Source organism: Oculina patagonica, chromosome 11 (assembly GCF_052425735.1).
Source record: "Oculina patagonica isolate OP01 chromosome 11, crgOcupat, whole genome shotgun sequence".
NCBI lineage: Eukaryota > Metazoa > Cnidaria > Anthozoa > Scleractinia > Oculinidae > Oculina > Oculina patagonica.
This window is the reverse complement of record NC_135768.1, coordinates 56,956-74,098: the sequence shown is the minus strand read 5'-3', so window position 1 is coordinate 74,098 and position 17,143 is coordinate 56,956. Positions and strand designations below refer to the sequence as shown.

The window sequence follows — 17,143 nt, the reverse complement described above, 5'->3', positions numbered from 1 at the left end:
AACACAAGGGTGAGTCTGGGAGAACTCAAGATTCATAGTGTGAACCCAAGATAAAGGTTTAGTAAACTCACCGAGACTCAAATGAACATGAAGTGTTTCTTTTTTAAAATGACTTTGCATCTCTTCTAGGAGTGTCAAGCAAAATAAATGGCTGTGGTGCAATCATTTTAATAATTTTTTTTACCTAGGTTAGGTTTCTCAAACCTCCCAAAGCCATTTCAGGCACAAGGGTTTTTAAAGCTTCAATTTCTATCAAATGCCATGTTAGTTGAGGCCAAACACCAGACCTTTATGTTTTATGAATGTTGGGTTTCTTTGCTTTCTTTTAAAATCAAGGCAAACTGGATCTCTGTTGGCAAAAACGTTCAAACAATATGGCTTTTTAGGCACAGACTGGCTTCAGCAGGTTTGAAAAATGAACGGGCCAGTTGTTCAGGAGAGGGTCTGGAAGTTAAATTTTCTTAACCCTACATTTGATAACGTGAGGGTAACATTATTAAAGGCAGGCTTAAGTTTAATTTGCCAGTTAGATAACCCTTGTTAAAGGACTTTAAAAGTTTACATGAATATGTAATTATTTTCCACTTCCATAAGTCCTCCTTTTATTTGGAGACACCCTCTTTTGAATAACCAGGCCAAGATTCAAAGTTGCTGGTCGTTTTATATTAGCTTATATGGTAATCTAATTTCACCTGTTTTTCACACCCTAAGTTCTCCACACACTATTGTAAGAATAAATGAATAAAACTGGACTTACACAATGACTGGAAATTGAACCCAATGGTTGTAGTACTCCTTACTTTGAGAAACCAAGTCCTGGCCGGGGTGTGTCATTAATCTAGACCCAAGATATTCACACATCACAACTTGTGAACTTTCAGTTTATTTGATAACTATTTAATATTTGATAAATATATTTCTAGGTAGCAATTTAAATAACCCATATGTACAGTTTATTTTTAACGGTATCACTTATACTACATTAAAGTACATGTACATATTTAACCTTAACCAGTCAGAACCCAAAACAGAAACATAAATTAAACTAGTGCCAGAAGGCTGAAAAAAAAAAGTCAAAACTGTTTTTATTTGACTTCTGACTGTTAAAAAAGAGCACCTTGTGCTAGCTTAATTTAATGTTTGGAACCAATAATGCAGTAAACAGAAAACTAAAACAAACATGTAACACAGTACAGTAAAATTGTAAACTGCTTCACCAGCAAAATATTAATATGTACATTGTACTTTTTGACTGAGTTTGGCAAAATCATGTACTGTATAGATTGCAAGTAACTGAATCCAGGTGGATGGAATAATACTAATGTACTTTTTTAAGATAAAATGGTTCTCACAAATAATAAAGAAACAAAAAAGGTTGCACAGAACTGGTTCTTATGTTGTTGTTTTTTTTGATTTACAGAGGTAAAAGATAACCTAACCTTGAAACTCCATCCAATCCCAGCAAAGATGCTTATGTTTGACAGGATGTCTTTTGAGTGACATTTTAGGTCATTGAAAGGGGGATTATATTTTGCCTGCATTTTTTTGCTCTCCCCCAACTACCAAGAACCTGGAAAAGGCTATGTTGTAAGTTTTCAATGTTCAGTGCTCTACATTCCCGAGTTTTTCTTTTTCTCCTTCGGCTTGTGGCCTGTGGGTTCACATATCCCTGAACAAGGAAACTGTTCACAACCCAGTTATAACCCAACAAAGTGTTCCAAAGTTCTTAGTAATTCCTAAGACCATAATCCAAATGTAATAATCAAATTATTATTAATATTATTTACAAGGCTAAAAAAGTTATAAAATTTTAAAAAGGAACCGAACGTTTTCGACTTGTTGTCATCATCAGGGTGCCAGAAGGCTGAAAAAAAAAAGTCAAAACTGTTTTTATTTGACTTCTGACTGTTAAAAAAGAGCACTTTTTGACTGATGATGACAACAAGTCGAAAACGTTCGGTTCCTTTTTAAAATTTTATAACTTTTTTAGCCTTGTAAATAATATTTTTATCTTTTTAGCGAACATTATGACAACAAATTATTATTATTACTATTAAATTTGCAAAGTTGGACACAGTCGCATCTGGTTGCCAGAAAGGTCTTCATGTTTTGAATGAGTATTACAAGACTCATTTTTGTTTAGTAGAACTTTGCTCTGTACTGATGACTGGCTTGGCTTTCACAAGCTTTGCTTCCACAACAGCTGCTAACACTCCACTAAACATCTCATGCACTCCTTGACCAGTGCCTGCTGACGTTTCATAATACCTAAAAAACAACAAGGATTATGTAGGTTAAATCAATTGCTATATTTAGAGAGGAAGCCACATCAGCTCCAGCTGGTTTTCATGCAGGTCCTCTATCCAGGTTGTTTTGTATAATTTTTTGGCCTAGTCCTTCTTACCATCTAAAGGTTTTGTAATGCCACTATTTACACCCGCTTTCAGTGTTACGTGCATAGCTATCTTTTCATTCATTTTTCAACATTGTCTTTTGATGTGCTGTTTGAAATGAGCTAATCAAAACCAATGCATACAGGTGTCGTATTAATGCAAATGAGCCCACAATTTTAGAAGGTTATGCCAGTGGGTTATGATAGGCGGATATTGATCCATCTTGTTTGTTTAGCATGTCAAAAGATGGATGTTGATAGAAAGCTGTTATGCACGTAACACTGAACACGGGTGTAAGGTGTAAAACTTTCATACAGACCTCAGATCATGTGCCTTGGCCCATCTCTGTCCATCTTTGCTGCTAATAACTCTTTTGGAAGACAAGTCAGTCTGACCCAATGAAAAATAAAATGAAACTGCAATTAAGTACACTGGAGGATTTAAACATTGCAGTGTTGACACCAAAAGATTCCAGTTCCATAATTGCAATCGTAGCTCAGTCAAAGGAATTATTTAGTATTATTGGTCAGGTCCCATGTATGAATTTTAAGATGGTTGCCTAACAAACTGTTCTTCCATAGAATGAAATAAACAGTCAGTGATGCGTGACACTTTGGATCATAGTAAAGAAATTTGAGAAAAAACTCTTTTAAGTGTCAAAAAATTAATATTAAACAGACGTTTCGGGCAGAGCCCATCTATACACCTGGGTAGAGAGAGGCAGTGTGATAGTAGTGTCTTGCCCAAGAACAAGACACAATAACCCCGGCCAGGGCTGGGTCCAGTGCACTAACCATTAGGCCACCTCACCTTCCACCACAGCATACTAACTAAATGTTATACTACTAAATGCCTAACAGAAGAGCAAAAATCTTTTTTAGTTTATTATACAGCTAAATGAATGATTCTCACCTTATTAGCGACCACAGCCATTACAGCTTGTTTGCCGCCATTACTAGTAAATTCTTGTAACCAGTAGTCAAGGGAGTCAAATGACAACTTGTTTGTAACATCAAACACCAGAATGCAGGCCTGGTTAAGTAACACAATATATCATGATTAATAAATAATTAAAATTGTGGCATGCCTATAAACTTGCTTTTTAAACTAAGCATTGGTACAGACCATGTTAAACATTCAAATATTGTTGTTGTTGTTGTTGTTGTTAGGTAGGGCTTATTTTTAAAACCTGTAAAAATTCATTTTGTTGATTAAAGAAATATTTATCAAAGAAAAAAAGCTTTAACTGGATAGTGGTGCAGTTTTTAATATTATACTCAAAAGATAGAGGGCACCATAAACCTGGTATTGTCATAGTAACAAACTGACATCACCTTGATCTAGCCCGGAAGCTGAAGTTGGGAAGATCTTACTAAACCATTGTTCATGAGCCACCTTAAAAGTTTCTGAATTAATTTAACTTTCAATTTTTACCATGGACACCTTTGGGAGCGAGAAGTAAAATCCTGAAGTCAAGCTGCACTCTAACCTGTGTCTGTCCATATAGTTCAACCCTTATCTCATCATAACCTGCATGACCACCAAAATCCCAGAAGTTTATCCTATCTAAAAATAAAACAATAAATTATTTTATTACTATCATGACTTACATGTATTACAAAGTTTCAACTTTTCATCAAAATTGAGAGAATCAAACTCGATGGATTTTGAGGACTTGTATTGAATATTAAATTTTTGAATATTAATAATTATTGTTATATGGCATGGAACTGATGGAACATAATTATGTAGTATAGGTGCACCAACCATGAATTAATTCATAAGGTTCTCTTCTGTGCATAAACGTGATTCGGTTTGTTTACCAACATCATTTAAAATTTATACTTACAGTCAGTGCCATTAATTTTGTGTAACTTGAAACCTGAAAGCAATAGACAGCAACAATTAGGAAAAAGATAATGTTGCACTTGCAATAACGATGAACAGCAAGCTAATATGGACATGCTGAAATGAGAAGGACTGAGTAGCATTTCTCAGACAGGATTGATCTTGGGGTAAGTTATTTTTTTTACATAATTTATTGGACATTTCTTTTTTTCTTGGATACTGGAGGAAAACAGTGAATTTGAGCTGATGCCAAAAAAAAATTGTGAGGTTTCGAAGTTAGGGCCATGTTTATAAGCTTACTTGTAAAAGAACTGAACCTACCATAATCTACTCCTACAGTGGGGTGGTAGCTTTTTGAAAACTGAAAAGAGAACATAACAGTGATCATTGAATGTCTTAATTCTCCTAATTAATAATGAACACACAGTCATGATTTATGTATCAGTCAAATCGAAGGTTCAACACCCCCCCCCCCCTCCCCGGGCATACCCCGGGCATTTGACGCCTTTGCCATCCCTTGGGGTGGGGAATTTGATCACAATGCATATGGGGTAGGGAATTTGATCTCTACAACCAGGATTTTGTGCTATACATCCCAGTGAGTGAAAACAGGTATACAAAAGGGGTACAATTTCTGTGAAAATGGTATATAAAAGGGTAAGGGGTAAGAGCTTGGGGCGGAGCCTCCCCGTATAAAACTTTTTTGAGTGCCCCTCCCCCCCCCCCCCCCGGGGCATGGCGGAGACCGAAATAAGGTCCAAAATGGCGAGTTTAAGGATTTAAAAGAATGCAACAACTTGGATAAAAAGAGAAGGGTTACAAAGGCTTTTTCCTGTATTTTAGACTTATCTGCAGACTTGGCGTGTGAATTAATTCTTGGAAAAAAGGCATTTTTAATGACCTGAAATAGAACTATGGTGGGGCATTTGAATGGCTTTTTGGCCCGGGGAGGGGGAAATTTGAACACAAATTTTTCAAAAATTCAAATGCCCAGGGTGTTGCCGGGGGGGGGGGGATGTTGAACCTTCGATTTGACTGGTACATAAGCTTAAGTAAAGATCTGATCACCAAGGGAGATGTTTAGACAGTAAAATACAGTCACTGCCATACCTTTTTCTCACAAAAGTTTTTAACAAGACAGGTCTTTCCTACACCATCGTTCCCTATTCCAACAACCTGGAAAGAAAGTTAAGCATTAAAATTTACAAAAATAAATAAACATCTGAGCCAGAGTACATGTAAAATGATCGAGATACATTTCCCAGGATTATCAACAAATGGAACAACACCACCATCACTTGAAAGTACAACTGAGGCCATTTTGATCTTTACCTTTATCCAGAACAAAGATCCAGCGATCTCTTGAACAGACTTTGTCAAATGTCCGGGTTTTCTGTCCATCGTCTCATCTCTACAAAGCTGTCAACAAAATGGTTACTCTGTGCATTTGTAACCACGCTTGTCAAATCACCTGGTTACCCAGCAAATTCAAAATGGCGGAGTTTGCAGCTCATTTGAACCAAGGGACTACAAATGCCAACCCTACGATATTCGAGATAGTTGCCGAGGAATCTATGGCTTCAGTTCTTAGACCGGCTGTTTCTTATGCCTTAAAAGTGCTAGCAACTTCCAATCCTGATAGATGGGGATGGATTTGGCGTTTCGGAGACGAACTTCACCTATGTCTGGATTACATTGTTCAGAATTATTACTTGAAGAACTTCGGGGGTTCAATCTCTGAACATTTTTATGGTCTCAAAAGAGTAAACAGAAAAGGAGAGTTTCCAAGCTTTCAGAAGTACTTGTCTTTAATAATGCTTGTAGGAATACCATACGCAAAACTCAAACTTGATCAACTGTTTGAAAGAGTGAGGGAGGAGTATGTGAGTGGATATTTGTTCACTAACTCTTCACGAAAGCGGTCGTACTTTCTTCACCTGAAGAGGACATTTATTTATGTTTATCCATTCTTACATTTCACTTGGGAAACGATCTTCTTATGCTACCACCTACTATATGTCTTCAGATTCTCTGGAGTCCATTCTCCTCTCCTGCATGTCATTGGAGTCTCACTGCAAAGGCTCACTAGACAAGACATTCTTGCGCACAGCATGCACAACAGTCTGCTCAGTATATTGAGTGGGAAGACTGTGGCTCAAAGGATGGCTGCAATTCCAAGTTCAGTAATGCAGTTATTAACATCACTTTTAGCCAATGGTCTTCCTGTGGTAGTGTTCTTTCTCAAGTTCATAGATTGGTGGTATTCAAGTGATAATAAAGGTGCAGTGCAGTCTGTGATGCAGTTACCAGTCCCTCCTCCACCACCCCAGCCCAAGGTGAGATATGCATTGGAGTAATTTGCCCTCCTCCACCCAGAGAAGGAATCTGGGAGACCACCAATGTTGCGTAAAGATACCTCTTCTCAACCCCCAAAACGGCATTAAAAAAAATATCCACTGAGTCATCCACAAAAGTGCTATAAATATTTTTAAGTTTTCTCCCAAAATAAATGTGAAGTCATTTATTTCACTTTCCTTCATATCTGGGAGGTTTGGTGACCCATACAGTAGACAGGGAGATTTGGCCTGTATCTGGGAGACTCCTGGATAATCCGGGCAAGTTGTCATGGATGTGAATGATGACGACAGACATCTGTTCATTTAAAAGCAGACATGCAAAATATGTGCACGCTTATAGCAATCTTTCACTGGTTAATGTGAATAATTTATCAGTGTTCATGATCTGAGTGATGGTTAAACTGGAAAGGAAATTAAACTTCTATGTTCTCTTTCCACAGCCTGCCCAGCATGGAGCTCAACTTCCTCCACACCCAGCACAATGTCCTCTGTGTAAGAAAGTTCGTACTAATCCTACAGCACTGGCTTCATCTGGTTATGTGTTCTGTTACCCTTGTATCTACAAATACCTCAATCAACATGGCTGCTGCCCAGTTACTCATTTACCAAGTGCATCAAAACAACTTGTTAGACTTTATGTGGACGATCAAAACTAAAAAGAACTGTTTTGCCTTAGTTTTAGGTTAGTGATGCAATCATGTACTCAGAAAATTACATGTAAGCTTTTTTTAGCTCTCCTTTGGAACGAGAGTTGAACTTACCACCTTCCATAAAACAGTCAGTAGCATTCTCCTTCCCAGAGCCCACCTCCACCAAGACCAGTCGGTTGTGTTTCCCGACCACTGGTCTAGGGGGATGCAGGCTCTGGGAACAAGAATGTGCCGTTGGTTACCATTCTGTCCCCATAGCCCCTATTGCTTCTCTTAGCCAGCAAAGCCATGGCACAAAAAACAAAGGGCTTTGGGCACATAGGGTTTTGAATGTAATTCGAAATTTTTTGATTGGCTATTTGAAGCAAAGAATTCTTGAACCAAAGTCAAAAAATGCAATGACTCTCTCATACATTCTTTGAAACATCATGACCAGAAGTCCTAGAAATTCTGTGTCTCCAGAGCTGTTGGTTTCTTGTGCCAGAAGCCTAAGAGAAACGAAAAGAGCCATAGGAAGGAGGATGTGACACCCTGCATGGTGCCTTAAGTTTTTTAAGTTTATATGTCATTATGATCATTATTCAAGAGAAAGGAAATTCCCCAAAAGTAGCAAATAGCTAACTTATAATCTCAATAGTACAATTACCAGTATATGTTCACCAAAGGGAAGTCAAGTTGTTTACACTTTGAACTTGGACTCACTAATGTTAAGAACTTGATGTTAGGGAAAGTAAATCGAGAGTCCGAACTATGGTAGTTTTCTGTTTTTTTTTGGTACATACTCAATTACTAAGTAAAACATTCTTCATTTGTAAATGAATGTGTGTGGCTCTGTTAACTGATTTATTTAGTTCATCAGAAGATACAAAAATATTCTTATTTACAGAATCCACCCTTAAATATTTTTTAACTGTAACTGACTCATCAAAAACAATTCACAATACATAAACAGATGATACGTGATGGAAAGTAAACACTTTAAATCAACATCTTTTTTTCTGTTAGAAAGTACCACATGTGTCAATGCCAACTATTAAAACATTTTTACTAAGCAAATGGAAATTTACTGAAGACCTTCTGCCCATCAGCAGTCAAGGAAGCAAGTATTGGGTAATTTTTCTTGCATGTAGGGGTAAATACACTTTTGTATAAGTCACCAAGATTTCCAATTTGTCGTACTTAATTATGAAAAATTAGGGTTCTTTTCCATATTTTTTTTACTATAAACTGGGAGGAATAATATAGTTCCTTCTACCAAGGCCTTCGATAAATGGAAGTTTGTTAGATTGAGGTTTCACTGTATTTCTTTTATGTACCATAAATTATATGCAATTTGTTAAATCAACTCCTCCCTCTCTTATAAGCCACACTCCCCCTCTTCTGAGCACACTCAAAAGGTGTTCTTTACCCCCACCCGCAGGTTTAATAAGGCTTTCATAGTAACCCTAACATAGCTATAAATAGAAACACAACATTCTTGAAAAAGGTAATTAACAGTAATTAATTAAATGGAACAATATAAAACATTCTGTGATGTCTAAAGGAATAGAAGAAAACAACTTGAAATCTTGTAAAAGATTACTTAATGAAATATGCCAAACAGAGAGTTCAGAATTTTGGGTTGAAGTAATCAGGGTAAGAAAAAGTTATGTGCCCATTGAATTACCAGGACCTAAATTACCAACACATTTTTAAAGTTCTGGTTGATCTTTACTAGGCAGGTTAATTTTCAAGGTAAGTACTTGAAAAGTTTAATTTCCATGGTTCATTTCACAGGAAATTGGCAGGACAACTTTTGGGAACCTAAACAGATTTCTAACAAGTACCTTGTCTACCTTATTGTTACTTATTTTCGTGGGACTTAATTTTCGCGATTTTCAAAACTTTGCGAAATTAAAGACCCGCGAAAATTTATTTTAAACGTTTCTATTGTACTTTTTATGTTAATTACGTATTTTTGGCCAAATCGCGAAAATTAAGTCCCGCGAAATATACCCGTTCCATTTTTGCGAAATTAAGTTCCCGCGAAAATAAGTAACAATAAGGTACTTCTAAATGTTTTACACCCTCCTTGTGGAGGATCATTGGAAACCTTAAGGGGGAATGGGGTCTTAAGACCAGAATTTAAAAAAAAAAAAACTGTGAACCTTAACTGGAATTTCCAGAGGAGGGGTTCAAACCAAAAACCCACTGTTGGGAGGGAAAGGGGGGGGGGGGGGATATGGATACTTTCTGGAACAACACAGTTGTAAATAACAAAAGAGAATCATAACTGTCGGTAAGTAAAAGATTTTTCTCGAAAACAAGTTCACAGGTGGTGCAGAAATCACAATTCAAACACCAACATATAATTACACGCTATTTGACCACCTGTTATTGGTCGAATTGATCAGTCTAAAATATTTATTTAGTTGGTCTATAAACTATCCTTTGTTAAAACTCTCTGTGTTCGTGTTCATTATAATCACTTCTTGTTCTTGTGTTTCTAGAAGCTCTCGCTGATTTGATATTAGAGAGGATTTCGTAAGCTTCTTGTATTTCCATAAATTTCTGCTGTGCCTCCTCCTTGTTGTCTGGGTTTCGGTCAGGATGCCATTTTACAGCAAGTTTCTTGTATCGTCGTTTTATTTCTTCTTGTGTCGCGTCCTCTGTTAGTCCAAGCACACGATAAGCGTTCTTTTCTCCTCTTGGATCCAAAGCCTTGACAAACTCGTCGTAGAAATTGTCCCAGCCATTTTTTTGACCTTCTTCATACAGACCCCAAAACACATCTTTGAACTCCAACCACACTGGCGAATTAAAGAAGTGATTTACTGCATCGCGTAATTTCACGGTTTCTCCGTCCTCAGTTGTGACTTGTGCATTGAAGTAAAGGAATGATCCCCAGAGAGAACAAACAATTAATCCGCCGAGAGCTAGGTACTGCAGTCGCTTGCACAACGTCTTTCTCTGCGGTTTCTCCTTCTTGAACTCGCGGTGGTTTTGAAAAAATATCGCAGCAACTAGGGCAACATACATCGCACCAGCCTCATCCCCAGTGAGATATGTCAAAGTAATATTAGCAATGAAAGATCCTGCTAAAGGGTATTTAAAATCACCCCTCTCACGACCAATGTTTCCTACAAGATAAACACCGATCGCTACTCCAAGCGGAACCAACAGCGCCGGTAGCCATTTCGCATCCTCGGGTATCGCTAATCGTACCAAGATCCCATAAAAATAACCCACAAGCATTTGTCCTGAGAATCTAGTTACGCTAAAAGCTGGTTCTTTTCTCAGTCTTATCTTTCTTTTGAGTTCTTCCACGTAGTAAGGTTCCTCATTCGCGTCGTCAACATATTCTGGAATACGCCAAAGATCGCGAAACCATCCCAGGCCAAATACACCTCCGATGGTTGACCACCAAACAAATGCTTGAATATCTCGGCCCAGATACAAGTGATGCAGGCCAAACCATCCCCAAATCAACCAAATAACATAGGTTAGGAATAAGCTTTTTCGGTTCGCCATGAAAACTCCGTTATTCTGCAGTAAGTTTGCAAAATGACAGATTGAACTGCCGTGACCAAACGGAAGTATTAGTGACACGCGAATAAATTCACCTGGCGACATTTGATTGGCTATTGACTTCTTTGTAACATGGCCGTCGGTGACTGGTTGGATTGGTCTACTGGTGACGAGTACAGTGGAAAAACTGAAGGAGGAGACCGGTTTTTAGAACGTGCGAAAATCTTTTTCTTTCGAATCTTGATCAAAAATGAATTTAGTCTGAGCTCTAAATTCCTAATAATAATACTAGCATGTTTTTGCCCCTCCCCCCCCCACCACACCGAATTTCTGAGGCAAAAAATAATTTATTAAGCACCCCAGTCTGAGCTCTAAATTCCTAATAATAATACTAGCATGTTTTTGCCCCTCCCCCCACCACACCGAATTTCTGAGGCAAAAAATAATTTATTAAGCACCCCAGCCCCCTCCCCATTTCCCTCGGCCCCCCTCCCCATTTCAATCCTATCATCATGTTATTTTTCTTACATTGCTACATGTAAACATTTCGATTTAAGCTTTTCATTTTGTTAAGCAAACAAAAAACAAACAAAAAAAAGCAAAAACAGGGCGATGACTGCCAGTGGTATTGTAAATGTTGTAAAGTCAAGTTATTTTTAACATTTTAGTTCACTTTGCAAACTTAACAGAATTTTTTACATGTAAATTTCAGATGATCTGATAAATTTGTATTAAACCGGCTGGTGTTTCACTAAATTAAATGAGTTCCCAGCTCTTTATAAAGCCTGCTCTCACTAAAAAGGCCCCCCCTATAAAACTTCCTTGAAATAAATACGCCCCCTGGGTGGCTAAATACATGTGCAAGATTTATTGTATGAAGCTAAACTGGCATTTTCCAAAAACGGAGGATGGGCGGGGCTGTATAAGATCCAAAAACCATCTCAGGGGTCGGGGAAATATGGTTTTGGATACTTTCTGGAACAGCAACACAGGGGAGGGGACTGCAAGGATGGGAAGGGGGAACTTTCCTCATGTCGTGCATCTAGTCTGGAGTGATGGCCTCCTGACCGCCTTTTTACACACATTATCAAGGTAATAAAAGTTGGAATAATTAACAATTTTTATATAGAACAGTATGGCCAGTGGGCACACACTGCCTGCAACCCATCCATTTTTTTCATGTAATTTTGGAATTTTATTTTTCATAATTTTCAGCTTAAATCAGATCTCCACAAAACTTGTTTTTAGGTGACAACTTCCACAAATAATTCATATCTGAAATCTTTATTGTGAAGTACACATGTACAAGAAAGAATAGTAACATATTCTCATTTGTTAAATGCTTTGTTTTCTATTGTTTTTCTTGATGAATAACTTTGACTGATTCCAGTTGCAGATCAACTCTTGAAGGATAGACAACTTTGAGCTGGCCATCACTGTTGATAACTCTAACTTGTTCAATAACAAGCTCCTGCTTTCCATGAGAAGTAGCACATGCTTCAGTTTCACCTTCAACTTTGGTGCACAATCCAGCTTCAAGCATTTTGCATATCAGACTGTCCATAACAGACTTACAAGTTGCCAGATCAGTTGGTGATGTCACTTCCAAGAGTACATCAAGCTTCCTTGGTGTGATCTGTCATTGACAAAGATTAAAACTAATTTTAATGCAGCCCTTTTGTTCTTGTGTTTGTTATATATTGCAGAAAGAGAGTTTATGTAACATATGTAACATCTTCTTTTGCCTTTTTTACCTACTGGAAACAATTTAAAACATTCTAAAACAACAGAAAATGTGACAAAAAAGTTTAAACTTGTTCCTTTATATGTATCTGCTCTCTCCTCTCCAGAAGCTTCTTCGAATTCAATGGAGGGGAAAAGGCCCCCCCCAAAAAAAAAAAAACAGGAAAAATAGAAAATAGTGGGTGCACAGGGGACGACAGGAAAAAAGTCTTCCTTCCTTCCCCAGTGTCCTCCTGCATGCTTGTATTTTTCTCTCCCCAGGCTATGCACACATACTTTTCACCTCTTCCCATTTACCAGCCCATACGAAAAAAAAAATAAAAGAGGCCTCTGTGACAATAGTAATAAAACTAAATTAATAAAAATTATTGAAGACTGAAATGTCACATCTCGATTTTGGACAGAGATAAAACAATATGACAGCATAATAAAACTCAAGTGTCTAGCACCTTTTGTCAATGAATTACTGGTAATGATTATAATTAAGTCTTTGTTTCATTTGATAAAAATACATATCAAAAGATACAAAGTAAAAATTAATCAAAATATTAATTTTTTTAAACTATTTTCACTGTCGTGCAACAAAAATTTAAATAAAAAACATTCAGTGAATGAAGGATGCTATAATTTGAGCTAAAAAGATGTAAACAAATATAATTTAAGTACCTCTTGTGCTTGACACGATACAAACTTTGGTAACTCTGTAGTTTTAGATTTTAGTACTTAAAAACGTCATGTGAAAATGATCTATATAGAGTTTGATCGTAGCACGAGTCAAGTTCAAGCCCGAGTCAAGTTCGAGTCACGAGTCAAGTTCGAGTCAAATATTTTTTTTTCACTATATATTTCTTTTTTTAAATAATATCTTTTGGCTGTAGTAAAGAGCAGCAGTTAGGTTTGATTCAACAAAGTTTTTTTTTTACTGCAGAAGCGATCGCAAAGATTTCATTTTGCATTTCGAAATAAATATACTGGTAAGCTAGCGCTTTAAATTACCATTCAATTCTTACTGTTTTTATAACTTTTCAATATGCTTTTTCGCCTTTCCAACAATACGCTTTTACCAGCAGTTTCTTGGTTTGTCTTGGGCGACTGAGGAATATATATTTTTCCCTTCACGCGAGATTTTTTCGAGTCATCAAAAATAGAACGAACGACTTTGTCACGAACGACTTTGTCACACAACGATTTTGTTACACAGTTAGACTACATATATTATTTGGTTCAAAATTATTTTTATCCAATTCAGAATAACTTCAGATTTGAATTCGACGTCAGTCTTGACTTGACTGAGAAAAATGGAGCATAGCATTACGGTCGGTGTATGTCTCAGAATCCCAGATATGCGGGAAACAATTTTATCAGTGAACTTGAGACGTTATGCAAATTCAAGCTGTCGCGATTGGTATCTGTTATTTCGGCGGCCGCTTGTCCGTTCGCTATTGCAGGCGATGTGCCAGTTCCCCTGATTTTTGTGTCGTGAAGATGGAACCTCTGCCTCAGTTGTGTATATATTAGTCCAGGTACGAATGTGTAAGGAAAATTACTGGATGCCAATTAAGGAACATTTCTTCTTTGAAAAGCAACTGCTGCTAACCAACAGCAGGAATAAACTCTCGCAGTCGGCAGTAAAAAAAAATCCAATCTTGCTGTTCTTGTGCCTCTGGTCGATCATTTTCACCAGCAATTAAAACCAAAAGATATAAAGAAAAATATAAACTTGACTCGAACTTGACTCGTGACTCGAACTTGACTCGGGCTCGAACTTGACTCGTGCTACGAACAAACTCGATCTATATATACAGTCTTTAGTAGATTTGTGTATTAGTGTTTGGCATTATTGTTAAAGAACTGTTCACCTCACCTTACTTCTCTCAGAGTTAGTCACTGGTGGAAAAGATACAACAGCTTTAGTAGAGTCTCGAACAACAGCATACAGCTGCGCTCCTTCAATAAGGCTTAGATACCTAAATAGATAAACAACAATGTAAAGTATGACTATGTACGCTCATTCTTGACCTTGGTGTATAAATAAACGAACAAATATTCTTGTCGCAAGGTCTGAAAAATTTATAAGCAAAGCTTTCGACTGTATCGCACAGTCTTCATCAGCGATTGAAATTAGCTCACATTGTCTCGTAAATGCAAATTGTTTAATCACGTGACAACAGATGGTCAAAAATGGCGGGAAGATCATAGCCCCCGTCTCTGTTCAGCGTTGGGCGTTGACGTCTGATATGGATGGCCTCCTTGATTTTCCTTTTGACATCTACCGACTCTTTATCAAGAATCTTGACTCCTTCCCAGTCGATCTGGTAGTTGGCGTGAGACTGGTGTTCCTGTATTGCAGAGGTTGCTTTGCTTATAAATTTTTCAGACCTTGCGACAAGAATATTTGTTCGTTTAACAATGTAAAGGTATAAAAAATTGCTGAAAAGTCAAAGTTCAAAAATTGGGAATACTTCTGGAAACTTTAAAAGCTAGAATGAAAATATACCAATAAAGAGCATTTGTTCACTATAATTTTTTGTTCGACTGAAAATCTTATGATTCCAATATAAAAATGTACTTTTTAATTTTTATAAGAGATTTTAAAACAATATTAACACCTTTTCAAAGCAACTTTTCTGATGTGTTGTATCAAATAGCCGAGCACAATGCTCTGTGTATTCTGCCTTTTAGAGGGAGCATTGCCTAGTGGTTAGAATGCTGAACTTGTAATCCAGAGGTCCTGCGTTCAAATCCACCTCCCTGCCCCCAGTTGGATTTGTCTTCAGTGCAGTGGTCCTGAATTCAACTCCTCCCTGCTTTGTTAATAGCCAACTGGTCAACCTCCTGCCAGTTGTGACTTTTAAAAAGTTTCTGTTCTATTTACAGTCTTTGTTTGTTTACAGTGTCCCCAATTAGCACAAAAGTGCTAAAGACATTAACAATTAAATAAAGTTGTTATCATTATTTTTAATGCATACTTATAAAGACCAGTTTTGAATGGATTTCTTTTAGTCTTCTGTTTCTGTTTCATAGCTTCTGTCCTGAGGTCTGATATCAGCTGTTCAGCAGTTATTTCCTTGTGTCGTCCTAGCGGCACCAGTTGGATATCACTAGGACTGACTGCTTCATACTCCAGAGGAAACACTAACGCTGACACGTCATGTGTGGCAATCGTGGCCAGGGTCCTGTGGTCACAAACACTTTCATGCAGTTTGGTCTAAAATCAAAAAACAAAAATATCTGACTGTTGTTCAACAATATACACTAAGTGACTGGTCCCAAGGGAGATGTCCAATTAATTTTGTTTCCTGAGAATCTTAATGTTTCCTGAAGTGGAGCTGAGGAAAACATTGAGATTCAAGGTAAACAAAATTAACTGGGTCCCTAGGTTCTAGTCATCACTATTGATGTAAGGTAATACACCTTGAACGTTTATCAAAGATTTGACAAAGGTACTGTAAAATGTGTCTTTGACTCTTGTCAAAAGTACTCTTGAATTGCATCAAATGTTACTAACGTTGACACCTGTCAAACCCCTGTCAAGGCGATATTAAAGGACATGCGTACCACTGACAGCAGTTTCAAAGTTAGTCATCCAACTTTGTCTTACTTTTGATGCAAATCAAAAGTGTGACAAAGTCATCTTTTTGTGCCGTGAAAATGTGGCGCTGGACCCCCTGCAGCTAAAATGCTCCAATTATTTACTGAGGTGACGTGCTGGTGAGATCACACAAAAATGTCTTGATAAGAGAGCTAAAATGACAAATAGGAATGTGGGGACAAGAATTACCTGATAAACCATGTGTGTTTGGAAAACAACAAGATGAAAATTTACTTTGTACCTGAATATTGATGAACTTTCTGAATGCAGTCATGTCAGCAAGATCCACATTTCTCACCAGTGTACAGACTATGTAAGGTCTGATGTCTTGAATACTCGGTTGTACTAAGATCTTGAAGTCATCACTGTATAAAACTGTTACAACTGGCCCATTTGTGCCTACAGGCTGCTCTTCATTCCTCTCCTTGTCTTCATCAGTACCTCTTCTGCTTTTTCCTTTCTTCCCTCCTTTTTTTCCACCTTTTCCTTTCTCATTTGCTGTTGCAATGTAGTCTAGGACTGCCTTGGTATGACACTGTTTTATCAACTTAACAAGCTTGCTGTCCTTGATCAAGTTGTCTTGCAAGTGAAGATCTTTGAGCTTATGACACTCAGATAGCTCAGTAGGAATTAACTCTATCTTGTTCACGCCTAATGATAGTACCTTCAAAGACGTTAGCTTCGAGACATTAGCATCAATGGAGGCGATTTGATTATTGGAGGCGTGAATTTCTGCAAGATGTTCAAGTTCGTATATTCCGTCTGGCAGTTGAGTCAGTTGATTATGACTCACGTCAAGCCTCAGCAGGTTTTTAAGATGGACAAAGCTTGGTAATGCCGTTAATTCGTTACAGTTTACATTTAGTATCTGCAGCAAAGTCAACTCACCCAATTTTACCGGAAGGAGTTGCAATTTATTGCCTGATACATCGAGGTTTTTGAGTTCCTTCAGTAACCCAATCGAAGCTGGTAACTCCACTAGATTATTTCTGTGCAAATCTAGAGTTTTTAAGTTCAACAGTTTGCCTAATTCTTCTGGAAGCGAACGCAACT

At 37.5% G+C, this 17,143-nt stretch overlaps 4 protein-coding genes across 4 annotated transcripts in view; 1 reads left to right on the top strand and 3 right to left on the bottom strand.

Moving 5' to 3' along the window:
- Window positions 1-2,051: 2,051 nt before the first annotated feature.
- Window positions 2,052-5,706, bottom strand: LOC144631234 (dnaJ homolog subfamily C member 27-like). The gene is made up of 8 exons (XM_078489646.1): window positions 5,574-5,706; window positions 5,352-5,417; window positions 4,563-4,602; window positions 4,243-4,275; window positions 3,883-3,959; window positions 3,306-3,425; window positions 2,713-2,783; window positions 2,052-2,268 (listed from the first exon to the last, which is right to left on the bottom strand). The coding sequence occupies exons 1-8, from the start codon at window positions 5,640-5,642 to the stop codon at window positions 2,130-2,132; spliced, it is 615 nt and encodes a 204-aa protein (XP_078345772.1). The 5' UTR covers window positions 5,643-5,706; the 3' UTR covers window positions 2,052-2,129.
- A 3-nt stretch (window positions 5,707-5,709) lies between these two features.
- On the top strand, window positions 5,710-8,100 carry LOC144631232 (peroxisome assembly protein 12-A-like). The gene is made up of 2 exons (XM_078489645.1): window positions 5,710-6,577; window positions 7,039-8,100. Exons 1-2 carry the CDS (start codon window positions 5,735-5,737, stop codon window positions 7,252-7,254), a joined length of 1,059 nt encoding a protein of 352 aa, XP_078345771.1. The 5' UTR covers window positions 5,710-5,734; the 3' UTR covers window positions 7,255-8,100.
- LOC144631231 (dnaJ homolog subfamily C member 22-like) lies at window positions 8,006-10,848 on the bottom strand. Its single transcript, XM_078489644.1, has one exon. It carries the CDS (start codon window positions 10,756-10,758, stop codon window positions 9,682-9,684), a length of 1,077 nt encoding a protein of 358 aa, XP_078345770.1. The 5' UTR covers window positions 10,759-10,848; the 3' UTR covers window positions 8,006-9,681.
- A 1,212-nt stretch (window positions 10,849-12,060) lies between these two features.
- LOC144630947 (leucine-rich repeat-containing protein 47-like) overlaps window positions 12,061-17,143 on the bottom strand; it is a 5,650-nt gene continuing 567 nt past the window's right edge. Inside the window, exons 2-5 of the mRNA XM_078489302.1 lie at window positions 16,332-17,141; window positions 15,468-15,706; window positions 14,363-14,465; window positions 12,061-12,391 (exon numbers count right to left, since the gene is read on the bottom strand). Coding sequence (XP_078345428.1) covers window positions 12,107-12,391; window positions 14,363-14,465; window positions 15,468-15,706; window positions 16,332-17,141 — 1,437 coding nt within the window. The 3' untranslated portion in view covers window positions 12,061-12,106. The remainder of the gene's footprint in view (window positions 12,392-14,362; window positions 14,466-15,467; window positions 15,707-16,331; window positions 17,142-17,143) is intronic.